At 47.5% G+C, this 11,562-nt stretch overlaps 1 protein-coding gene across 5 annotated transcripts; it reads left to right on the top strand.

Moving 5' to 3' along the window:
• Positions 1-1,176: 1,176 nt before the first annotated feature.
• LOC144179164 (uncharacterized) lies at positions 1,177-10,293 on the top strand. Of its 5 annotated transcripts, XM_077707405.1 has the most exons (6): positions 2,050-2,271; positions 3,138-3,299; positions 5,669-5,821; positions 6,909-7,025; positions 9,476-9,510; positions 9,740-10,293. In XM_077707405.1, the coding sequence occupies exons 1-4, from the start codon at positions 2,262-2,264 to the stop codon at positions 7,019-7,021; spliced, it is 438 nt and encodes a 145-aa protein (XP_077563531.1). In that variant the 5' UTR covers positions 2,050-2,261; the 3' UTR covers positions 7,022-7,025; positions 9,476-9,510; positions 9,740-10,293. The 5 variants fall into 5 exon arrangements, 3 of the variants coding, with proteins under 3 accessions (XP_077563532.1, XP_077563531.1, XP_077563530.1); XM_077707406.1 differs by lacking the exons at positions 2,050-2,271; positions 9,476-9,510 and adding an exon at positions 1,177-1,444; XM_077707404.1 differs by lacking the exon at positions 9,476-9,510 and having other exon boundaries at positions 2,106-2,271.
• Positions 10,294-11,562: the final 1,269 nt, after the last annotated feature.

The following is an 11,562-nucleotide window of genomic DNA, read 5'->3' as shown; positions in this document are numbered from 1 at the left end:
TGACTGTACCCTGCAAAAAAAAAAACTGATCAAACCCTGGCCGGAAAAAAAAAAAAAAGGCATTTTGAGGATTCGAACCACGGACTTCAAAACGAAAGTCCGACACCCAACCCCTCGACCACACAAGGAGACAGGGAGGCACAGAGAATTCGGTGTACCAAACGAGGCTGCCCACAAATAGTGTCGGATGTGTTTTGTTTTGGTCGTGTTTGAGAGACTTGAGCAGTGGTAACGCTTGTTTCTTGCGCACCGATCTTGGAGCCGAGGACGATAATGCTAGTGCTACGAGCGATGTAACCACAGGTCCCTCATTTGAGTCAAGAAAAGCTATCGCACATCCCCGGTCAACGCAAGCCACGGGAGCTACGAATGGAAGGGAATGCGCCGCTAGAATTCTGGCGTTGATAACGCTTGCTCGTCACGCACCGATCTTGCAGACAAGCCACATTATGCTTATACTGGATGCGATGTAGCCAGAGCTCCCTTATTTAAATCGCAGATCCCCGATCTCCCCGTTGAAAGCCGAACAAGCCACAAATGGATAAGCGTTTGCGAACAGAAATAGCTGGCAATTTGTCTCAAGGCAACCGATTACCGCAAGTTAAAAATAAATCGATTGTTTTCTGCTGAAAGGAATGCCCCCAAACCACGCGAAGACGGACGCTGTCGCCCGCTTTCCGATGCTCTCTCGCGCTGCGTCGACGCCGATATCTGGCGAGCGTAGACATCGGCGTCGCTCGGGCGTCAGCTCGCGTAGCCGTGCATTTCTGGCGACGACGTCGACGCGAGAAAACGCCGAAAGTGCTCTGCATGTGGTTGGGCCTTAAAGCAGCCCCGACCACTGCAAAAAGAAAAGAGAATCAGCGCACATACTATGTAGCCGAGCACAGTGCAGAAACACGGTGCAGAAAATGATGTGTGTGCTATGGTGTGACTGTGAGACTGTGATAACACATGAAAGAACCGTGCTGAAGTTGGAAGCTGCTATCACTGGTTAATACAGTGCTAATTTTTATCAAGAGGTTTGTAACCCGCTAATAAATTATGTTCATTATTACAACCAAAATGATTGAGTTTTCATGTATCGCTTCATCGGCTTCATCTTCTGGCATCAACCAACGCCGCCTATATAGGCCGACTGAAGCCGTAGCCAGCCGTAGCCGCAGCCCTCACACATGGCAACGCACATTACGCCGCGTTTCTTTTCTTGCGCTGGTCGATCGTTGTCGTATGCACGTAGTGTGACCGTGTAACAAAGCGTAACCGTGTAACGTTTTCGTTCAGTATGTTTTGGAAGGTAGAAGAGAAGTCGTTGGGCCTACGGACGAGCGTAGTTTTTTTGTGGCGGACGTCGACGACTACGAGCGTGGCGTGGGAAGTGTTTTGGCTCGGCGACAGCGAGACGCGGGAAGATTATTCGACGGCACCATCGTTCACATGACCGGTAAGTGTTCTTACCATTAAATTGTGCATAACAGTGTCTGAGCGCTTTTTAGCAGTTTTACATCTGCCACTACCGCAGAAAGTAAGGAATGAATATCGGCATGCCGGCTGTGCCGTCGGAAGGCGCGGAGATCCGCTTCACAGTATATGGCGCCGACGCCGAAGAAAATGGCTCGTATTACCACCTTGCACATTTTCCACGTAACACGCTCTATTCAGGACTGTGCTGGCTACCAGTTAGTCGGGTTAGGAATTCATCTGCATTGTTCGTGTCGGCGTCGAGTAGTCGCCAAGCCACATTCTCACGTACAGTCGGCAAAAGGCTTTAACGCGCGAGCGGTGTGCTCCGGAGTGCGCGGGAGACACGTAGTGATAACGTCTGGTTTAAGATAGGTAGAATGTGTGCATGCGAGGCCCGTATCAGCGCGATGGCTGTGTCCCTCCTCGCTGCACCCGTCGCCTTGGCTTCCACACCTTCTTTTACCGTAATAAGCGCTGTGTGCCTGCGCTGCCGGGCCGGAAAACAAAACTGGAGATTACCCGCTTTAACGCTCGTTGTGCGAGTTTTTCTTCTGCGTTAGCCTTGGCGCACAGCTGTTCATTGCGTTATCGTTCCGCCAATAGCTGCATGAGTCCCTTGAGCGCCACTGTCCGGTTTCAGGGCTCGGCTTTGCATGTCACTGCTGACGGGCTCACGGCACAATACTCAGTGCACTGTGCAAGCGATCACGGCCCGATATCTAGTTACTAGTTATCGTGTGTAGTAGGTGTTTTTTACTAAGTTGTATTGCGCATATTTGCATTCCTTCCCACCTGCAATGTTCCCATGTATGTGTCACTTCAAGTGACTTTTTTTGCACATTCTCTTCTTTTTCTCTTTATTTGCTGTTCCATTCTTTCAAAGTTTGATGTTCCCTTACAGTTCTGTCGCGACACTCACCCTTTGTTACCCCCCTTACACAATGCCCTGCAACAAGGGCCTGTAAGGTATTTTTAAATAATAATAATAATAATACTATAAAACACCGGCAGCGATGCGTTTTCTGCTATTGTCATTCGTTGTCTCGCATACAGGAAAACACTCCTGTCTAAATTGTGTAGGGCGCCGCAAAAAAAGCGTTGCGCGTAGTTAAACGCAGCCAACGCTCTACTACCAATCGCTCATTTCCGCTATTGTTTCCCGGCCCGGCAGTGCAGGCAGCGCTTCTCACGACGAAAGAAGGTACGGAATTGAAGGCGACGGGCACAGCGACAAGGGAAAGAACCGTCGCGCTGATGCGGGTCGCGCATGCTCGCATTCTACCGGTGTCAAACCAGGCGTTCTCATTAAGTGTCTCGCGCGCAGTGTAGAGCACCCCGCTCGCGCGTTATAGACAAGCCTTTTGCCGACTGTACGAGCTTCGAAATCGTGGTTTTTCTGTGAAGGCCGTCTTGCCAGCAGCCACTGCAGTAATGTTATTTGTAAATGCTCTTATCGAACATGACGCACATAAATGCCAAGGCGCTAGAATAGCCACCGCTTTCAGGTATGTTTATTAGGGGAAGTCAATATTTGCATGAAAGTTGACCTCATAACTATCATTAAACACGTGTAAAATGACACTGAAGTGTGCTTGTTGCTCTAAATAGGTGTCATTATGGTGGACGAGGCTCGGAACAAGTATGGCATGTTATCTCTTGACCTCTCATTGCAGGCAGACAAAAAAACTGCGAAGGCAGAGAAAAGATCAGCGAAGGTCGACATCATTCTTCGAGCTGCCGCAAGGGACCAAGACCCTGTAGCAGTTTTAGGGAAGAGGGTCGTGCAATTGGAGGCCGAGATGCGGGGGCTGCGATCACTCAACATGGAGTGGCCGGCAAGTTCTTTTCACCAGTGCGTAAACAATGCTCCATCTGTGTGCATGGCTTCTTATCACTATTATGAGCTAAGCAACGTACCAGATACTGCACTTGCTATCATGCTTAGTTGGCTGTAATGTCAACTGTTGCAGGAAGGTTTCACTTCCTCAAACATGTGGCATTACCATCTAAGGAGCCTACAGCCTGATTGAACAGGTTCCTTTCTTTGGGTGGGTGAAAACAAAACTGCCCTGCAGCACGACCTTGTCACGTGGCTTCTATACGAAGATTTTGAGCTATTGGTTTATCTAGTTGCTAGCCATGGCCTTTTTGCAGGCACTGCATAAATTACTGCCCGTTGAAAGTGCTTTACTCGCTGTAAAGGATTTTGACAATGAGATTGTTTGGAAGAGAAGGCCTAGTAAAAAAAAATTCATAAAACAACAATTCTAGTGAAAGTGCAGGAACACGGCAATGCTGGTTTATGTTTTGTAGCAGACTTGCTAACAATGTGACTATGAGTGGGCAACACAACTTGTTGCTCTATATTTTTCATACCGCCCCAACCCTAAAAGTGACTTGTTAGTCTCATAAAAGGACAATCTGCACCTATGTAGAATGACTTGTTTGCGATTTTGTGCGTGCTGAGAATGGTATTGACCAACCTTTATATTCCTTTAAAAGCGGAGAAATTTATTAAAGGCTGTGGCTAGCGTTCCGTCCAGACGGAACGATATACAAGTGCTAAAGTTCTGCGAGACGAAACGGGGCGCTGCGGGTTATGCTTCCGTCCAGACGGAATACGTCTGAGCGCTTAGCGTTCGCCGGCGTGAAATTTGTACAGTTCCGTCTAGATGAAAGGAAAACCGGCTGATTAGACGACGTGCTCCGTCTTCAGATTTGGTGTAGGCGTTGTGCTTCGGATAATGGCAGTATTGTACCGGGTTCGATTCCCCCCGGACATGCTTTTTTTTTTTTTTTTTTTTTCCCTTTGCGTGGTTGAGCCAGCGTTTTGCAACAGTTAACTTCTTGCCCACTTTGCAATTGACGCGGGGAGAGCAGTCGGTCTTGATTTCGCACTCAACCGGCTGCTCCGCTACCGCTCAATAGAGCCAAGGCCGACGTGTCCATCGCCAGAGTTCTGATCACCTCTAGTTCGTAATGGTGATTCGTAACGGTGACTCTAGCTAGTCAATGAGCAGAAGTGGTTTGACCGGTAGGGTAAAAATCTACAAAACTCAAGAAAGGCGATCGGACGGAGCATTTTCTGCCCGCGAAAATGCGCCGCGCACGCCACAGGCGCGCTGACGCTGCAGCGGAACCACTGGTACGCTGCGACCGGCGCGGCCAGTGGCAGGAACATGGCGGCGGCTTCGGCCGCGAAGTGGTGTAGGGAAACTATTGTGTCGGGAGCACGAGCGACCGCTCAAAATGCCGCTCAAGACATGCACGAAGTTGCTTGAGCGGTAAAGGAGCTTATAATTTTGGGCGAGAACGGTACTACAAAACATCATCCGCACAGCTAGTGAAAGCGCCCATGCAGTATCTGCCGGGGTGGTGGCCTAAAATCTCTGGCGGTCTATGCTGGCGGAGCCAGCCGGCTGAGTCGAGCGCTTCGAAACTGCCGCCATGAGGCACGTGCCTCCCCAATGGCGCAAGTCGCAGGCTCCTCCCACTGCCGCGCGCGACGCGCGTCATTTTCTGAGTGAGGCAGCTAGAAGACGCGGGCATCAAAAAAAAAACCCCGCTTCACAACAAGCAGCGAGGGCAGTCGTTCTTGATATTTACCCAGCTGAATGAACCGCTTCCGCTCATTGACTAGCCAGAAGAACCGTTAATTAGTAATCACCATTACGAACTAGAGGCGATCGGAACTCTGGCGATGGACACGTCGGCCTTGGCTCTATTGAGCGGTAGCGGAGCAGCCGGTTGAGTGCGAAATCAAGACCGACTGCTCTCACCGCGTCAATTGTAAAGTGGGCAAGAAGTTAGCTGTTGCATAACGCTGGCGCAACCACGCAAAAAAAAAAAGAAAAACCAAGCATGTCCGGGGGGAATCGAACCCGGTACAATGCTGCCATTATCCAAGGAGCAACCCCTACACCACATCTGAAGGTGGAGCAGGGCGTCTAATCAGCCGGTTTTGCTTTCGTCCGGACGGAACTGTACAAATTTAACGCCGGCTCCGTCGGGACGGAACGCTAAGCTCTCAGTTGTATTCCGTCTGGAGGGAAGGATAACCCGCAGCGCCCTGTTCCGTCTGGACGGAACTTTAGCACTTGTATATCGTTCCGTCTGGACGGAACGCTAGCCACAGCCTTTATTAAAACTGATTGCCTGTACTGCGTATTGTTTTAAGAGTGCAACACTTTTTCATGTGACTCAGGCACCTCTCCAGGGAGTGAAAAGAGTGGACATGGCCTGCAGCTCCCTGCCAGCATGAGCCCTGCAGAACCACCAGCACCCGACACCAGCTGCGCCAGCACGAGCCTGGCGGCACTACCAGCACGAGCCCTCTATGGCGCTGGCTGTGAAGAAAGTAGGTGTTTAACGCTTTCTTTCTGTTAGTCCCAGAACTTGGCTTGTTTTTGCTACTGTAGAAAGTAATCGTTTTGTAAAACATGGGGTATGTTCGCCAAACAGGGTCACGTAAGACAACTCCAAAGCGGCGGACTGCTGTGCAGCTACAACAAGCATAGTGTGCCCAGTACCAACAGCAGTGCTCATCAAATTTCTATGCTTATGTGTATTTTGTACTTTTATTGTTTCTCGCACCATTCGTACTGCTGTAAAATGAATATGCATTGCATTTATGCGCAAATAGCTCATTTGGAAAGCTTGCAAGCCGTACCTAATTTGTGTTTGCTTTTGCCGGCCTCAGCCAATCGCACAGCTGGGCACATAGGATATCTAGGTTCTGTTGCGGGAAATGAGCTAGTGGGTTGCATGGCCATTGCCTTTTTCCTTACTTATATAGCTTATTTGGAGATGAAAGTGGTGTCACTATGATTTTAACGTGGCAATCTTTCGAATGAACCAATTTTGTGATGTGTCTGCATGGCCCCTTTAGCTGAAAGTTTTACAAGCTGGCATATACTTTTGGAGAGAAGTTTTATGAGTGTAATGTTATGCTCTGCAGTAATATAAATGAGAAAAGCACCACTTTTTTAGCACGGGGAGCATTCGTTTTACTGCGAAACAGTCTGTGTTTCAAGCCCCCCCCCTTCGGGTTTTATTCCAGTGAAGCCATTTTCTGCTCTTGTCGTTTTTGCTAAGCACACACATATAAGCGGTTGCTGGTTTACGCGTGCACATGTGGGGACCAGAGGAAGGAGGGTAGGTCGTACATGCAAAACTTTTCTAGAATAAAGCTCGAGTCTGTCCAAGTTTAATTCAGTAAAACGACTGGTAAGTATGCTGCCTTGCAAATTATGAACAAACGTGGTTTGTTTCGTGCACTTCGTCGACTGCGCCCGGCTTCGCAGCTCATCTATGTGGAGCCATTGTCTTTCGTTCTATGAAATGGCAGAGGTTAAAAACACAGTTTTGGCAGTCTAATTTGCAGTCTTTTTACGTTGTTTGCCATTGTCTTGCATTACATGTATTGTTTTGTTCTATTGATGCAGATCCCTTCTGGCACTACCTGCAGATGAAGGGCTGCGAACCAGGGGACATGAGCAAGCGACACATGCTGCTAGTGAGATATCTAGCACGAGGGTCCGTGGATCTGCACCAATAAGAAGGTACATGTTTACTAATTTGGTTGCTGGAAACCTAGGCCAGTGTCTCTACTGTTTTAAAGGGACCCTGCAGCACTTGCCATCGACTACTCGGAATGTAGTTTGGGGTAAAGTGCACTTTATTTTCGCCCTTCCAAGAATTATGAAAAGCCCTTTACTGTCACCGAAACTATGCACGATTAGAAATCGCGCATAGTTGTTCTCTCTCAACTCGACTGCGGACAACGCAACGAAAGCTGTGTGCTCTCTCCTGGAGAGGGGGGCGGCTTGCAGCGTTCTCTTCGGCGTCCTTAGACATATCATAGGCTGGGGAGTATTCTCTGCAACGTGGGGGAGGGGGGGAGTCAATTCTGGTTTGGTGCCACAAAAAAGCAGGCATGGCTGCCTGCTTGCAAGCGCGCGCTCAGGCTGGTAGAGCGTTTTTGAAGCAATAAGCAATTGTTGCCTAGTGGTCTCGTTGAAAGGAGAGTATTGAGTTTTTCACTCAAACTCCGTGCGCACTCAGCAAAAGAAATACCAAACTGCGCGTGCATGTTTAGGCATAGAAGAGATTGGTACACAGCGCCGATGACGGCGAATCCTCACAAGAAATGTGAGAAATGAGTCGCAAAGTTGACCAGCGACAGCCAATTGAACAGCCATGGCCGCAATGACGTCATTTAGGCCATGCCAAGAGCGAAGAGTGCGCGGTTGGTTTTTCCCGTCTTTCGCGATTTGTGTGCTCACCGCTTCACATGGACTGGTAATATTTGGCTCAGGTATTCCTGGCAGTGTAATCTAAACATTGTGCAGGTTTACTGGCACTGTTTAAAGAGTGTTCCAGGGTCCTTTTAATCCAAAATGGTCAGTTACTGAACGGGCATTTTTGATTGTCTGCATTGATAGTTTGTTTGTCTAAATTGACACGGCAACTACGCACCTCGACTGAGAAGACTGCAGTTCACGCTGCGCGCAAATTTTGCATTAGGGAGTATCGGCACTTTTTCTTTTTAATGTGTTTAATTTGCTGAACTTTTATCGTTGCTTAACTTTACTTAGAGATTTATGAGCTGGCTTATATATAACTCTTTGGGGAAAGTTTTATGAGTATGATGTCACACTGTAGTAATTTAACTCTCGTTAGCACTGGAAAATTGACCGATTTTTAGGGGTCCAAGAAAAAAATTTTTTCTGCAAAATCATTGGTAAGAACTAATTAAGATAAAAAAAATTACCACGCGTGGTGCCCGTGCCATGCGGTGAAGTCCAACCTGCGTTTCAACATGGGCAATTTCGGGTGGTTCCCTGGAAGAAATCTGGCGATTTGACATTATCAGAGGCACCAATGTGTCCCCGTGTGACGTAAAAACATTTTGTCAGTGACTGACTGCATTTACAGCCAGCACAGTATTCGGGACAAGCACGCGATGCGGAAAAACATGCATGGAGTTGAAAACGTAACTCCGTGGTTGATGCTTGTTGACGTTCACTGTCAGTTATCGCTAAAAACAAACTTGCGGTTTATCATCACCTTCTGACTCGCTATTGTAGCCTTGCTTACAGAAATGCGGTGCAATGCGCTAAAATCGTGCCCCGCAAACTTTGCCCAAGTAGCTGTTGTGCGATAATAAAGATCAGCACTATGAGCCTCATGCATTGCAGCGCACCTAACATTTTTGAAATGAAACAGTACAAAAGGCATTGGAGACTCCATCCGAATAGACATTTCAATTAAGGAGCAGCACTAGACCTCTGGAGATACCCTTGTATGGAAACGAAACTGGCAGGCGGACAGCTGGGGGTGTGTAAAGCTGGTTTGAAGTGCTCTTTTCGTCGGAACTGATATCTGGTGACTGGGCGTTGTCTTTTGACTTGCATCGGAAGTTCTTATTGCAGAAAACGTTTTAGGGTGGGGGGGAAATCAGGAGTGGCATGCTTTTTTTTTTGTGAGGATGTTTAGCGGATGCTCAAGGCACTATGGCAGGTAGGCTTGAAGTTGAGTAACTGCAGAGTAACACTAAATATGAATTTCGCGATGCAGAAACAAAACCGAAACTGTTGTTAACTGTTTGAATGGTCCTGTGGTAAGTAGAACTACAACACAACTAAGAACAATGTGCGCAAAGGCAATAAGACTGCCTAAAATCGTGAAGTAACTTTGCAAACGGGCACTGCTTGATATTTTCAGCCGATTTCAGGGGTTATTACTGTGTGACTGCAAACCTGACGTTTAAAAATTATCATCTGATTCACCCTTCATGCCCTGATAATAAAAAACCAAACACTGATGCAGAGTACCTACGGTTGGCATGCATTGTTCTTTAGTAGCAGTGACGCGCAAAGACCACTCCCCTTTCTGCACCCATGTGATGCAAATGCATGTCAAAAATCACGTTTTTGTTGAAAAATGAAAACAAAACTGATTTTGAAAGGACATTTTCTGAGCTAAGTCCTGATGGCTTGACTTGTTCCAGAATTGCCAGGAACGCTGTGGAAAGGGGCTTGCAAGGTATCGTTTAAATTGAACGTTTTTGAATAGGCACAGTAATGTGAAAAGCACTTTATCAGCAATAGAGAGCACTTCTTATTGCTCAGCATGCAGAAGCGTGTTTAGCTTTTATAAAATGGCGCAGTTTAAGGACACAGTATTAGCAGTATGATTTTCAGTCTTTTTGTGCTGCCTGTCATTGTCTTGCATCAATGTTCGTTTTTTTTTTTTTTTTTCCCTATCGATGCAGGTTCCTTCTGGCATTACCTCCAAGTGAAGGTCTGCGAGCAAGCTGAAATGCACAAGCGCCGCAAGCTTCTGGCTAGATATCTCGCGCAGAATTTCGCTGATCTGCGCCGATAGGAGGTACATGGGCTTATTTGCCAATTTGGCTGGCGTGAACACCAGAGCCAGTGTCTCTACCGTTTTAATACTAAACAGTCATTGTGAGAAATGGCGGCATTTTTAATGGTGGATGTAATTTGCAATGTCGTTTTTGTGCTTCATGAGGTGTGCATTGATAGTTTTTTTGTGGCTTTCTGCAGCTGTACAATTCATTAGTGGCAGCCTGTAGCTATTGGTGGCTTTTCCCTGGGAATGTAGTGTATTTACTATAAGGTTTTTGCAGCTTCAGACAACTTTGCAGCGTTAGAATTGTGCGGATCATCCATAATGTGTGTAGTTAGGGACGGTGCACTTTCAGCCTTCGGCAAGCCAATTCTAATGGTACTTGTACTTGTTTTTTCGAGCCTGGAGCTGTGTGTGCATGAAGGAAACTAAAATAAAATTTTTGTATTCTCTTCAGTTTGCCTGTGCATGGGCTCGTGGCATATTTGGGCTGTCTTAACTGTTCACTTACAGTGGACAGCCCAAATACAGTGCTAGGCTGGATTCAAAAATACTGATATTTGCTGCAACAGAATTGTTATGAATGCATTGTGCGACAGGTCAGGACTGCAAGACGCCAGGAATACATAACACAGCATCAGGACTTCGACAAGACAGGCATGATTCTCGCAGTAGAGCATCAGAACTGTGACATACTACAGGATTACTACGGGACTACAACATACTACAAGATCACTACAGGATTACTACAGGGCTACGACATACTACAGGATCACTACAGGTTTACTACAGGACTATGACATACTACAGGATCACTACAGGACTACAACACACGATAAAACAACAGAATTGCTACAGGAATACTACACACGACAAATGTCAGAATGACGACACAACACGACGACTGTACGACAAGACTACGACGGTACGACTGTACGACACGCAAAAATACGACAAACGACGTACTACAGAAATTTTTCTGTTGTCATTTTCGACTGGGTTGATTGAAGAAAGAGCATATAATCACAAGCGAGAATTGGTAAAAAAAATTCGGAAGTAGAGGTTGGGACAAAAAAAAAAAAAGAGCTTTGCGTCTCATGAGAGCTCCCGGGAGCACAGACCCACGTGGGGGATTGGCCAGGCATCGGGCGTAAAAAGGGCTAATGCGCCCGCAAGGGGCAACCTAGAGGTAACCACCTGCGCTCATACAATTCGGAGTTGCCGCGGCGGCAGACCTCTATCCACCGACTCTGTGCCGCGCACAGCGCGTGCGGTAAGGGGCGACAAAAGAAGATCCGGGCGCCCGAAGAAGAGGGGGCTTATCTGGAAGCGCGCCGCGCCGTAAGGTGAGAATGCAATCGCCCAGAACAACAACAGTTAGTGCAAGTCTTCAACTGCGCGGAAGCGCTCGACGAAGACTGCGGTGGCGTTTGATAAAGTATATATATTTACTTCGCGTTTCATTTGGTCTTCTCCTGATGATCGCCATATATACACAGAGTAAATAGTTATCAGGCTTTCGTCGAGTTTAACTTTTTGAGAAGAACACAGGTCTGGTGTGGCATCAGGCTTGCGCCGTTGTGCAAGCTGGCTTTGATTTTTAAATGCAGAGCATTTCTTTAACTCACGATTTTATGCGTCCGTAACTCGGCGTCCGCACCACGGCAGATGCGCCCTCTCCCCCACTCCTCCTCGCCCTCAACACGCTTGCAACAACAGGTGCAG

The sequence above is a fragment of the Haemaphysalis longicornis genome, unplaced genomic scaffold (assembly GCF_048455015.1).
Source record: "Haemaphysalis longicornis isolate Haplotype H1 unplaced genomic scaffold, Haemaphysalis longicornis Haplotype H1 scaffold_4, whole genome shotgun sequence".
Classification (NCBI taxonomy): domain Eukaryota; kingdom Metazoa; phylum Arthropoda; class Arachnida; order Ixodida; family Ixodidae; genus Haemaphysalis; species Haemaphysalis longicornis.
This window is presented reverse-complemented; position numbering and strand designations above follow the sequence as displayed.

Bases quoted from the DNA above. Each gene is read 5' to 3' on its own strand.
- LOC144179164 (XM_077707405.1), top strand. The intron at 3,300-5,668 runs GCAAGTTCTTTT...CATGTGACTCAG, and splicing joins CACTCAACATGGAGTGGCCG to GCACCTCTCCAGGGAGTGAA. The intron at 5,822-6,908 runs GTAGGTGTTTAA...CTATTGATGCAG, and splicing joins TGGCGCTGGCTGTGAAGAAA to ATCCCTTCTGGCACTACCTG.